Source organism: Lissotriton vulgaris, chromosome 3_1 (genome assembly GCF_964263255.1).
Source record: "Lissotriton vulgaris chromosome 3_1, aLisVul1.2, whole genome shotgun sequence".
NCBI classification, from domain to species: Eukaryota; Metazoa; Chordata; class Amphibia; order Caudata; family Salamandridae; genus Lissotriton; species Lissotriton vulgaris.
Genome location: NC_141689.1, coordinates 367,957,744 through 367,969,779, shown reverse-complemented (window position 1 = coordinate 367,969,779; position 12,036 = coordinate 367,957,744). Strand labels below are relative to the sequence as shown.

Genomic DNA, 12,036 nt, shown 5'->3' with positions numbered 1-12,036 from the left:
AAATATGCCATATATCCCTATGTCAGTGGTGTCTCCCAGTGATCTATTTGTCATGTGCTATTTTCCCACCCCCAAAATAAAGCTGTTAGGATAGGAATGTCCCCTGCATACTGCGCAGTTTTGTAACCCTGACCTCAGAGCCCAGCCGTATTTTTCTGTTTTTTTACTTTGGCCTTAATCTCACATTACTCTAGTATGCATGCAGAGCCCGGAGGCAGAACTAGAGCAAAATGTCCAGGGGGGCTTATTCTTCCAGCAATAGGCAGAGAGAAGATGCAGGAGCTCTAGGAAGAGGTGGAAAAACAACAAAACCTCGTTAACAAGTAAATGGTCTTTTAAAGACCTGTGAAGTACAAAAAGTGTCTGTGTGCCCTTGAAGCTGTCTCAGCCCAGGTGACACACATGACGGGATGGGGGGGCTGAAGCCCTTTGAGCCCTATGGGCATTGCACGCCTGGCAGAATGCTACACCTGTCTATTGATAGGAGGTCCTGGACCTGTACTGTGACATGGACGGGTGCCCAAAGCATGCCCTAATTGTACAGATAGTGGACTACGTCACCTGTCATGGGCTTAGGCCATGGGTACTCACAAACTTTCTCTGGGGGGCCAAATTTACAGTGTGATTTGTGTCAGAGGGCCGCACCGGTGGGGCAGGGTCAGTGGGGAAGGGGCGGGGCTAGAGCAACAAAAAAACTGTGACCATAAGGTTGATCATAGGTCCCTGCAGCGGACGCCTTCGTCCACTGAGCCGCCAGACCCGGCATAGACACACATCTCTCTCCCTCTCCTTCTCTCCCCCTCTCTCTCCCCCTCCCTCTCTCCCTCTTCCTCTCCCTCTGACTCCCTGTCTCCCTCTGACTCTCTCTCTCACTCCCTCTCTTCCTCTGTCTCACTCACTCTCTCTGTCTCCCTCCCTTTCTCTCCCTCTCACTCTCTCTCCCTCTGTCTCCCTCTGACTCTCTCACTCCCTCCGTCTCCCTCCCTCTCTCTGTCTCCCTCCATCCCTGTCTCCCTCCATCCCTCTGTCTCCCTCCATCCCTCTGTCTCCCTCCATCCCTCTGTCTCCCTCCATCCCTCTGTCTCCCTCCCTCTCTGTCTCCCTCCCTCTGTCTCCCTCCGTCTGCCTCCCTTTCCCTCCCTCCCTCGCTTTCCATCCCTCCCTCGCTCCCTTCCCCTCCCTCGCTCTCCCTTCCCCCCCCTCGCTCTCCCTCTCTCTCCCTCCCTCATCATCCCCTCCCTCACTTTCCCTCTCCCTCTCTTTCCCTCCCTCTAGCTCTCCCTTCCTCGGTCTCCCTCTCCCTCCCTTTTCCTCCCTCTGTCTCCCTCCCTCCTTTTTTTTTTTAAAGGCTGTCTGCAACCAGAGCTCGACTCAGAGACTCTGCTGCCTGTGGGGGCTGGGCGATTGCCGCCGTAGTCAGAGTGGGGCTGCAGGGGCGCTGAGAGGTGAAAATAGCCTCATTAACATGCTAACATTAGCATGTTGATGAGGCTATTTTCACCTCTCAGCGCCCCTGCAGCCCCACTCTGACTACGGCGGCAATTGCCCAGCCCCCACAGGCAGCAGAGTCTCTGAGTCGAGCTCTGGTTGCAGACAGCCTTAAAAAAAAAAAAAAAAAAACTGGGGTAGATGTCTGAAAGGTCCGTGGGCCGCCAGAGAAGGCTTGCCGGGCCGTACTATGAGTACCCCTGGCTTAGGCCATAGAGGCATGGGGGCAATCTGCCATATTTTGTGAATTCATAGTTGTGAACAGACCTTTTCCTTTGTGTCCCTGGAGTGGAGGCCTACTAGTGTAAAGCATGCTCTGGCCAGATCCCAGGGCTAAGATCATTGTCAAATGTATGTCATCCGGGTGAATCTGCGGGGAAGAATGCAGAATTGCCATGTATTTGCACACATTCCCTCGGCAGTACCCGATTTCTTAGTGGAAGCTCGGGGTTCTGTGTGTGTGTCCAGGGCACTGATAATGAGGCCCCTGGAGTCCTACTTAGAGGGAAGCACCAGCAACCTCAGCATCGGTCGTGCTTTGTTGTTTATACCACGGAACCTTCTAGAGAGAAACAAGGCTTGAGGATAGACCATAGTGATGCATGAAACCTCTGGGCGCATTCTGTTGATACTTAATCTATATATATATAATAACAAATGTGTGTCTGTTTGTCCTTTATGCATTACTACACCATTCATCCAATCGGCATGAAACTTTGGGAAGTTGTTGAGTACACTCCCGCGAAGGTTTCTGGCAAACAAAAAAAAAGAAAAATGTGTTAAATATAGGCTCTCCATAAACATATATAAGCGTCACTTGTTGCTCTTGGGGCTTGTGGTGGCTAAGCGGGACCTGGCCCGGGCATGGAAAGCGGTGAGGGCCCCCCCCCTGTCTGCATGGAAGGCTGGGTTAGATTATTTCATGGGTCTGGAGAGGCCGATCTTTGAGGCGAGGGGCTGCCCGCGCAAACACTACAAAATATGGAAGCGATTGGCCGACTACCGGGGCCTGTCTCTGGATCCCCCAGCGGAGCGAGAGGAGGACATTTGACTACAGTGACATTGTTGGCCCGAAGCAGCGACGCTCTGGTTGCACTGCACCTTACGCACTTTATTCTTTGCTTTCTCTACACGTGTGGTTGGGGGGGTAGGGGGGGAGTTTTGGGGCGGGGGGGACCAGAGTTGTGGGATGGGTTGGGTAAATGGGGGGTTTTTATACTGAGCCTATTCTTGAATCTGTCTCATCACTTGCTGCCTGCATGATTTGCTGTATTGATACAGTCGTGGTGGTCTTCGATTTTGGGGACGCCACGTTCTCACTGCTCATTTGCTCAATAAAATTGGTTATGGAAATATAGGCTCTCCATAATCTTTCCAATACTGAACGTTTACAGTTTCCGGTGCGACTCGCTTTTGCAATGACCATCAACAAAACACAAGGACAATCGCTGCAAGTGTGTGGACTAGATTTGGAGAATCCGTGCTTCTCACATGGACAACTGTATGTGGCCAGCTCACGCGTCGGAAAACCTTCTGATTTATTCGTGTACGCCCCAGACGGAAAAAACAAAAAATACTGTGTATCCACAAGCACTCTAATAAATAAACAGAATTAGAACAACACTTTAAAATGTTTTCCATATTAAAATGAATAAGTTTCAATAAAAATGACAGTGTAAATTGAATGTTATCATAACGGGTTTCCTTAAATTTCCTTTCTTCTGAGATCGCAGCAACGCGCGACCGGTAAGCTAGTTTATCATAATGCCTCAGTGAAGTTTCCACTCACCTAATACATTTCACCAACACGTGTGACAATCTTTTTTGTAACTTATCACTTTTCACTTCAACTTATCACTCATCACATTATGTGATTGTCAAACAGCAACTTTTCCCATGGTTAGCAAGTGATATAATAAAAATAAAACAAAGACACCCAGGGTTGATAAATATAAGCTTTTATTTTGGATGGAATACGAATACCACAGATGTCCAGCAGCAGAGAGAGGGGCGGCGTATGACTAGGAGTGCACAGAGCGAAGTACGGCGAATTCACTCCCTGGTGAACGGAGAGGAACATATCCCAAACTACCCAAGTCCAGCCCGTGCCTCAAAAAGGGCCCCCATTCCCACACTGAAATGCTGCTTGGCGTAACACGACGCCCACTAAGTGGCTCTTAACAGAGCAGCTTTGTATCTTCATCCAACCCCGAGCCGAGGAGGGTCGCATACCTGTTCTCCTTGGCATCAGTGATGGATCGCGCGCTCCCAGCTTCTCCTCATCCCCACGCGGCGGTGTACACGTGTCCCAGTCATGCCGCCTTTCAATAGAGAGTTATGCCTCTCCAGAAGCAACATTTGCTGCGCTACTTCGGCCACACGAGGCACTTTGTGTACAGTAAACACTTGCACAACCCGGCGTATTTCCTCCTGAAACAGAGCAGCAGCACAGGTGAGGCTTGGCGGATGTATGAGAACGGAAGGCACTGGGTCTGTGAAGTGGCTGCGGTGCCCAGACACGCTGTCCTAGCCCCGCAGTGGCAGGCAACGCGGCTGGACCAGCCTCCTCCCCCGGCCCCTCCCCCCGCATGTGATTCTAGGCGGGCGGCTTTGGCAGCGGGTGACTCGTGCGCGGATCTCGCACTCTCCATCCTTCGCCTCCAAACATGGCTGCTCGGACGCTCCTGTGCGCACTCCAGACTCCGAGATGCCTGACGCTGCGCTCCACGCTGCACGCCAGGAGCCAGGTAAGGCTCGCTGCGGGGCGGACGAGCAGGGGAGTGCGGACAAAGGAGGCGGTCTGTACACGTACTTTTGCATCCTGCTTGCTTTCGTTTTATTGATAGGGGAAATAGAGCTACTTATGGGCTCCATATGTTATAGCTGTTTGCTTGCTTGCAGCAAGTGCAAAAAATGCATTGGGTGGGCGAAACGCATAGTAGTGCAGAGTGGGATGCTTCCAAAAATACATTTTCCCCTACGTCGGCGCGCGATGCTGACAGACTTTTGGCAGCGATCAGCTTATGTGCTGGAGCGCAGCAGGTCTGTCCTTAGGTGACCCGGCGCGTTTTGCAAGAGCAGCAGCCGTTCGCGCATCCATTGGAAGCAGCGGCAAGGCGCCCGACCTTGAGCAGAGCCCGGGCGGAGTTTTACCTCAAACCAGTCTCCTTGAAACATAAAGATGCGAGTGGAAGTAGAGTGGGGTCTCTTTAAGGTCGCTTTGAATTTGCCCGGAGGCTTGTTCTCAGCCGATTGCACAGCAGCGTGTTGTCACGGCGTCGCCGTCTCGAGCGCACCACAACTGGGTTAATGTTTTGTGTGCGCGCCGGTTACCGAGGTGTTAATGTATCTTTTTAGAGTGCCTGCTCCCGTGTGTTAGTCACCAAGGTCACACGCACACCCGTGCCTGCACCTGTACAACCAATCCACTGCCAGTTAGCTGAAGACACCCCGAGGACCAGTCTGGGTTTTTTCAGGTTTTGTTCTCTGTAAAGCTGATTAACACATACTGTTGGCCGGGGTGCTGCTGACGTCAGTCAGTTATCACAAGTGTGACTGATAAATGCAACAAACTTCTAGCCCTTACGAGCCATGCTCGGGTAACAAAGAACGGTCTATTTTTTCACATATCATCTGTGCACGATTACAAGAGCGCATGTTGTCTTTGGCCAATTTTAAATTGAAGTCTGGCCAATTTGACCTTGGACGGCTCTGGCCCGAGCGCTTCGGGTTTCAGTGCACCTTCCTAGCGGTTGCTAATGATGCCTGTTTGTCTGCTGGAGACTGGCGCCCTGCCCTTGTTATACCATCGCCACGTTTGGGGTTTTTATGTATTGTTTGTTTCCTTTAACTTTTAGACAGGCTTTTGTAGCTGGGAGGCAAGCCGCCTGATCTTCAGTGCTCAATTAGATTACAATGTGACTTCTATTTAACAACTTGGCACCCCTCTTCATTTTATCCTGTCCATCTTGCCCAAGGTGCTCGTTAACAGAACCATAAAAAGCTGCAGTGTTTTTTTTTTTAATTTCAAAGTATTTTTTATTAAATCTTACCCACAAGTACATATAAGCTTTACCGTTACGGGGTACCAGCCAAGCTTGGCTGGTGTTGCCGTAGCTACAGGTAACTACAGGTAAGTGGTATACATGTTTGGCTGCACCCCTTTACATTGACTTGCTAGGAGATTAAGGACAGATGGAAAAAAGGAGAGAGAGCAGGAAAGAAAGTGTGGAGATAGATTGACTTGTCTTTCTACCTATCCCTTCAAATGAATGACATCTAATTTGTATGCACTATTTGCTTATTTGTGAAAATGTAACATTATTTTTTATAAATAGTTTTTAAGGCCCCTAGCGGCGTACATGCTCAAATTAAAGATACTCTTAAATGTGCTCATTTTATGGAAATTTTGTGTAATGCTTATTGAAAAGGTGCATTCATGCTTGTGTGCCCGTTTCTGGTGTCAATTGATACCCGATTCGCCTACATATACCTCTGCAAAACCATCATAGAAGTTTGCATTAAACCCACTTAGACCCATGTCCCTTTCATTCCAGACGTGTTGTTGCTGTTTTTCTACGAGCAGTCAAAACAATGCAAAGTTTTATTCTGATCCAGTCGAAGCAGTCAAAGACATTCCGAATGGAGCCACCTTACTTGTTGGGGGTAAATATGTACCTGAAAACTCATCATACATTTTCTGTGGGGGGGAATATTAATTTGCCAGACCATTAGTTTTTGTTTAGTGTTGAGTCGATAAGGTAGGTGATACTTTAAAAATGGCAATTTGATATGTAACGTGTTAAATAACGTTGTGGGTAGAATCTATTCTGAAGTAGAGATGAATAAACTGTAGACACCCGATTCTAAATGTGTGGTGTGCACCAATTAAGTTACATTTAGATACACAACCGGTACCGTCTGCTGGTTCATACTGCAGGCCTTTTTCATGCCACTAGGATTTGAGAAGATTTAAACCTAGAGATAAAACCCAAGTCAGAAAATATGGCAGATTTTCCGTAGTTCTAAGTTGAAGGGTACGGAGGGGTGTTGCTAGAGGTGAGACAGGAAGTTGCATAACTGTAAACAAACACCAGTGAAACCCCACCCCTATTCCAGGTTACACACAGGTTTCAGCTGTGCTTAATTTCTTTAAAGACTGCTAAATGCAGAGATTGCCAAATACTAAGGCCCTCATCACAAGATAGTCAGAACAGTGAACGGTATTTAACAACATGTGGATTTACCGCGCATGGCACATTCCTCCTGATCTGAGTTTTTAACTTGAAAGAGGCCCATGCCTGTCACTTCCCCTCTCAGTGTCCCAACATTCCAAGGCATATCATGACACCAACATTCTATTGGCCTATTGCACAAACACTGGCAGAGCAGGTGGAGTAAAATACATAACATTACCAAACGCAGGATACTACATATCCCTTTTTAGGTCTCACTAGAGTCAGCGCACATGCGCTGCTCTTGCGAGAAATTTAGTTTGCTGCTTTGAAAAGTGCTACTCAGGCCGGCGACCAGCTTGCTAGAACGCGCACAAGCGCACTGCACATTTTCAGTCGCGCGCGCAACTCCTGTCACACTTGCATTTTTTTCATTGCATTTCGAGGCCGTTTGATTAAGCGTATTGTTATGCCTCATTGCATACTCCGGCCTCCCCCTCCTTTCTAGCATTTCTTACAGTGTGTTCCTATCAAGTCTCTCGGTGTCATATCAGGCAGTTCACCTCTGCGGGGGTCTTACAGGAAGTGTCTCTTTAAGGGAGGTGGCTCTCATCAGCCGTAACTTGGAGTGCCATGAGTAAAATGTCCGAATCAATCAGCAATGTCCCTCTTCCCGTCTGTTGATGTATATACGCAGTTGAACAGGGATCTCTGCAGAGTTCCACTTCATTAGACTTGTGGAGGCAACCAAACTTTACTTGACTGCATGAGGTAATACTTCCACCTAGCTGACTGGACAAAAGCCAGTCAATAGTACGGCTTCCTTCGGGGTGACTCCTCCGCTAGAAGTCCATCACCTTCTGCCAGCACAAGGTGCCTGTTGGGTACCAGGCTTGCACAAGTCTCCATTCCAAGCCGTGGACTTTCAGAGCAGCCACCTACTGAGGCACCGACCTCAAGTAAATTGTTACCAGCATACCAGCAATTAACTCATTTTGCAGAGACCAATTTTCTACACCGCAGAAGCCGCTGTGTTGAGGATAACAGAGAATTATACAAGTGGCAAGGCCATTTTCTAAAGAGGCCATGACCGTGACCTGGGTAAATGCCCTGCTCCTGGATTACATAAGAGTGGCAAACACTTAACACACAATTTTGAGAATCAAGGGGCGAGCTTCGACGGCTACGCTTGGTTCCCTAGGAGTCTCTCTGCACTGCATTAGAAAGAGCTAATGAGAATTAGTAACAAGCATTGGCATAGCCAATAGGTCTCACTTTTGGGACCTTCTAAGTATTTAGTTATGCAGCACAATATCCTTGGTGCAACAACATGAACTGTTGCGTGGCTAAACACTTATAAGGTCCCAAAGGTGAGACCTATTGGCTATGCCAATGCTTGTCTTCCAAGAGAGGAACAAATGTAATATATGAAAAATCTAACAAGAGTGAATAAAGGAAAGAAAGCAAGGAAGGAACAAAGGAGTGACAGAGAGAACGTTGAGGAAAAGTGTGAGAAAGGCAGAGCGAACAGTCAGGTAGAAGAAGAAGAAGACGAAGAGTAAGCAAAAGAGCAAGATTACACAAAAGGGAAAGACCCAAACTCTCTGACCACTAAATAAATATGGAAGCACAAAAGTAGCGAACAGGAGAGAGTGCAGAGATAGGTGAAAGAAGCAAAGAATGAATATGAACGAAAAGGTAAGACTCATACCCACCAACCAAGAGTGGGATGGAAAAGGAAGCTGAGATAAAGAGAAGTAAACAACCAGAGAACAGAGAGACCTAGACACACCAAGGACAACCCCCGAACACACCCACTGGCCAGGCAGGCAAGCAAGGAAGGAAGGACAAGGCATGACACAAACCGGACACCAGCCTACACAAACAAAGAAGAGGGAATAACTGATCTCACCCAGAACAGGGAAGAAATATAATGAAAATAGGACGAGGGAAGCATAGAGACAAAGGACGACAACAAGTAGTGTGAATCCAGAAACCAAGGATGAAAATTAAGTATAACATCACGAGGAAAGATGGACATAAGATTAGACAGAGAAGAGGAAAAGAAATACAATAGTGGAACTAATCCTCTCCCAATTTTCAAAAAGACAATAAAATCAATTATGAGAGTACCATTGCATTGTAAAGCAGCAATGTGACTTACTGTAGAAAGACAATATCAACTGATGGGACTAAGACCCATGACCTTCCTCTACTCCTATGCAAGAGTGTGAGGAGCACTGTGAATGGGACAGAAGCCCATGACAAAGTAGGCCGTGTAAAGTAAACCCCAGTGAAGAGGAAAACAGTACTGCCCTGTAAAAATTGGACTATGACCCATAAAACGCCCTGTGTGAGGGTGGCAATGTGAATGGGACTGAGACCCATGCTACGGTGCCCTGTGTAAGGGTAAAAACCGTATGTGACCCATGTAGGCAAAAGTCTGTGGGCAAATGGGGCTAGACCCAATGCCATCCATATTTAGGGAAAAATAATGTGAAATACGTAAACATGTAAATAGAACCATGAACCCAATGAAGGTAAGTACCCAGAGTCCATACAATGCTGTAGGCAATAGTGTAGTAGGCAAAAGGGGAAAAAACAGTCACCCCTATGTGTATGCATGTGGGGATAACACAGCAAAAAATACACTTAGCTAGATAACTGCATCACATTAACGATTGGTGTCTGTCTAAGATAAAGGTGTGCATATCACTGTGATACTGTGACACAATCCAACGTTTGTAAGTGAACAAACTCTAAGAGATAGCAGACAGCAAATCTTGTCAAGTAACAACCACGTGGTCTGCCAGTTCAAATAAATGTCAAATCCCATCGTTGTAAACAAGGAAGACTTGTCTCTAACCGGATAGGGTGTAAATGTCTCTGAAAACTGTCAGTCAGGCGATTCATAGACGTGAGATGCTTATAAGGGCCATATGGACAAGACTTAAGGGATTGACAATGGGTTAGGGAACGTAATTTCGCTCCCATACCGGAAGCACTGCTGAAAATCTTCATCGCACAAAAGATTCCAAAATTGATCCAGTTTTGTAATTTTAATCCATTTATTCCAGTTCTCATTTAGTAATTCCTTTTCGTCCGTCACATGAAAAACCGTTATGTATTTAATTCTGATGCGGTAAATATGCCCATCCGAGCCTTATTTTTACTGCAGGAAACATACATAGTTCATCCTCGGTAGTATCATTTTCCCAATGCATTTCGGGTGCTTTTATCAACCGTCGTCAGGGGTACACTACAAATTCAAACACCAACATTTTAGACTTCATGTTTTAAAACGCATATCATATCATTGCAATATCATTATTCGTTGTGTACTTTGTTAAAAAAAACTCAGTCAGCGCTTTCCCTCTAGTGCCTCTCAAAGCTAAAGTGCTCTAAATCAACTCTCCTCTATTGCTGTTATACTTTACAATCCCACTTAAGGGACCCATATCTGCAAGAATACACTTTCCTCTAAAGGTTTAAGTTTCCTCTTTTATTTCTAGCATGGGGCTGAAGAATGATTGAAAGCAACTGGAGCCTCAAATAGAAAGAGCTCCATAGCGTAACAGAGTATTTTACCCGATCACAAAAAACACAGAGGCACGTAAAAGGTGCATGCCGGGAGGCTCACGGTATGCTCTGGCGCCAAATTTTGTCATTAGAGCAGACTTAGCGTGATGTCACAGAAGGCTACCAGCGACACAAGTTACTGCGCAGTTTTACAGTTTGAGGTAAGAAGTGCGCGATGTAATACAACCGAAATAACGGTTGTAACTGTAAAAGTACTAGGAATATGTTGAAAAACTCACCCTGGTGGCGTTGTGAGGGGAAACATAACAGTATTAATGGCCCAACTGATGTGTTGAAAAGAAAACAAATGCCAAAGAAACTTGATCCAGGTTGAGGGTTACACATGCGGCAGGCTCCAGCTGGCAGCAAAAAGACCGCAGAACATGAATGAAATGTAAAATATGTCAAGTGACTGTATCACGCTCTCTGAGGAGAGGCTAATGCCTTATCTTGATGCGAAGCACCACGATAGTCGGCCACAGTAAAACCTTCGGTGACCAGAACGGTTCCAGTCAGCATGACACACCACACGCCAGCACTGTTCCCTCAGCATAACGTAAGATAAAAATAAGGCGTCTCAAATTTATTGCATTGCCAGGATATCTATGCCACAAATTACACGGACGATCCAAAGCCTTTCTTAGAAAATATAACTCGGCCAGAACGTTGTCTAGATGAAACACAGGAGTTGTGAGAACACCCACACTAGTGTAACATCTACAATGTTGATGTAAATCCATCTCACAGGAGGCAACAGCTGTGGTGCATAGAGGAAGCTGGTTGAAATAAAACAGCAACACTATGTTTTAGCCAGGACAATTTTGCGCTGCATCAATTGCTGATGAAGAATGAGACAAATGGGAAATGGAAAAACTTCCCATCAATGTTGACAATCACAAAATATGTATTGGTGACAGGATAGTGGTAGAAAGATTGAAAGTTCAAAGAGAGTAAACCAGATAAGCACGACACAACTTGGCTGGGCTGTCCGATGGAGAGGACACTGGTGTGGCTGATCGGCGTAGTGCTTTATCTTGCTTGTGCTGTTGTCTTTTCTTTTTAATGCTGGTTTCTCGCTTGTTGTCGTCATTCATGTTGAATGTAGAGCACGCTTGTTTCATGTTGTCTTCTTTTGTTTTCTATGAGGAACTTACTTCTTTCTTTTTGACGTCATAGTTGTTCTGAGTAGAACAGGCTTGTTCCATGTACGTACATTTTCCTTTCCTGTGGATACCTCCGCTTTTGTACATTGTGGTAGTAGCCACTGTAGTTTCTGTAGATTGCGCCAAATTTTGGTCCTCTTGTTCGTCAGGTACCTAAGATCTGCTTGTAGCTGTAGACACTGTAGATTGCGCCACCTCCAGTTCCTCCTATGGTAGCCAAGGAACTGAGATCCGTATCCGGTTCTTCATCATCCTCGTCGCCATAAAATGTAGTGATGAAGGTCCACGCAGGAGCTTGTAATTCAGGATGTTTTATTCAAGTAGTTAACAAGTATAAAGTTCAGAACATCAAATAGTTAAGTTGTAAATCGGAGCACCACCAGGAACAGCCTGTATGCTACCCAGCCCATGCCTAACTGTCACTTCACCTCTCAGTGTCCCAACATTCCGAGGCACATCATGACACCAATATTCTATTGGAGTAAAATACATAACATTACCAAATGCAGTATAGTACATTGACCTACCAGAATTTGAGGAGAAATCTACAGTGTGTGATCGTTGTCACACCAACTCATAATTTCGAACCCCTGTTCAAACTCATGCATTTTGTAATGAGGGGACTCTAAGGC

At 46.4% G+C, this 12,036-nt stretch overlaps 1 protein-coding gene across 1 annotated transcript in view; it reads left to right on the top strand.

Annotated features, from left to right (window-relative positions):
• The first annotated feature begins 3,915 nt into the window (after window positions 1-3,915).
• OXCT1 (3-oxoacid CoA-transferase 1) overlaps window positions 3,916-12,036 on the top strand; it is a 460,447-nt gene continuing 452,326 nt past the window's right edge. Inside the window, exons 1-2 of the mRNA XM_086960586.1 lie at window positions 3,916-4,235; window positions 6,045-6,153. Coding sequence (XP_086816712.1) covers window positions 4,155-4,235; window positions 6,045-6,153 — 190 coding nt within the window. The 5' untranslated portion in view covers window positions 3,916-4,154. The remainder of the gene's footprint in view (window positions 4,236-6,044; window positions 6,154-12,036) is intronic.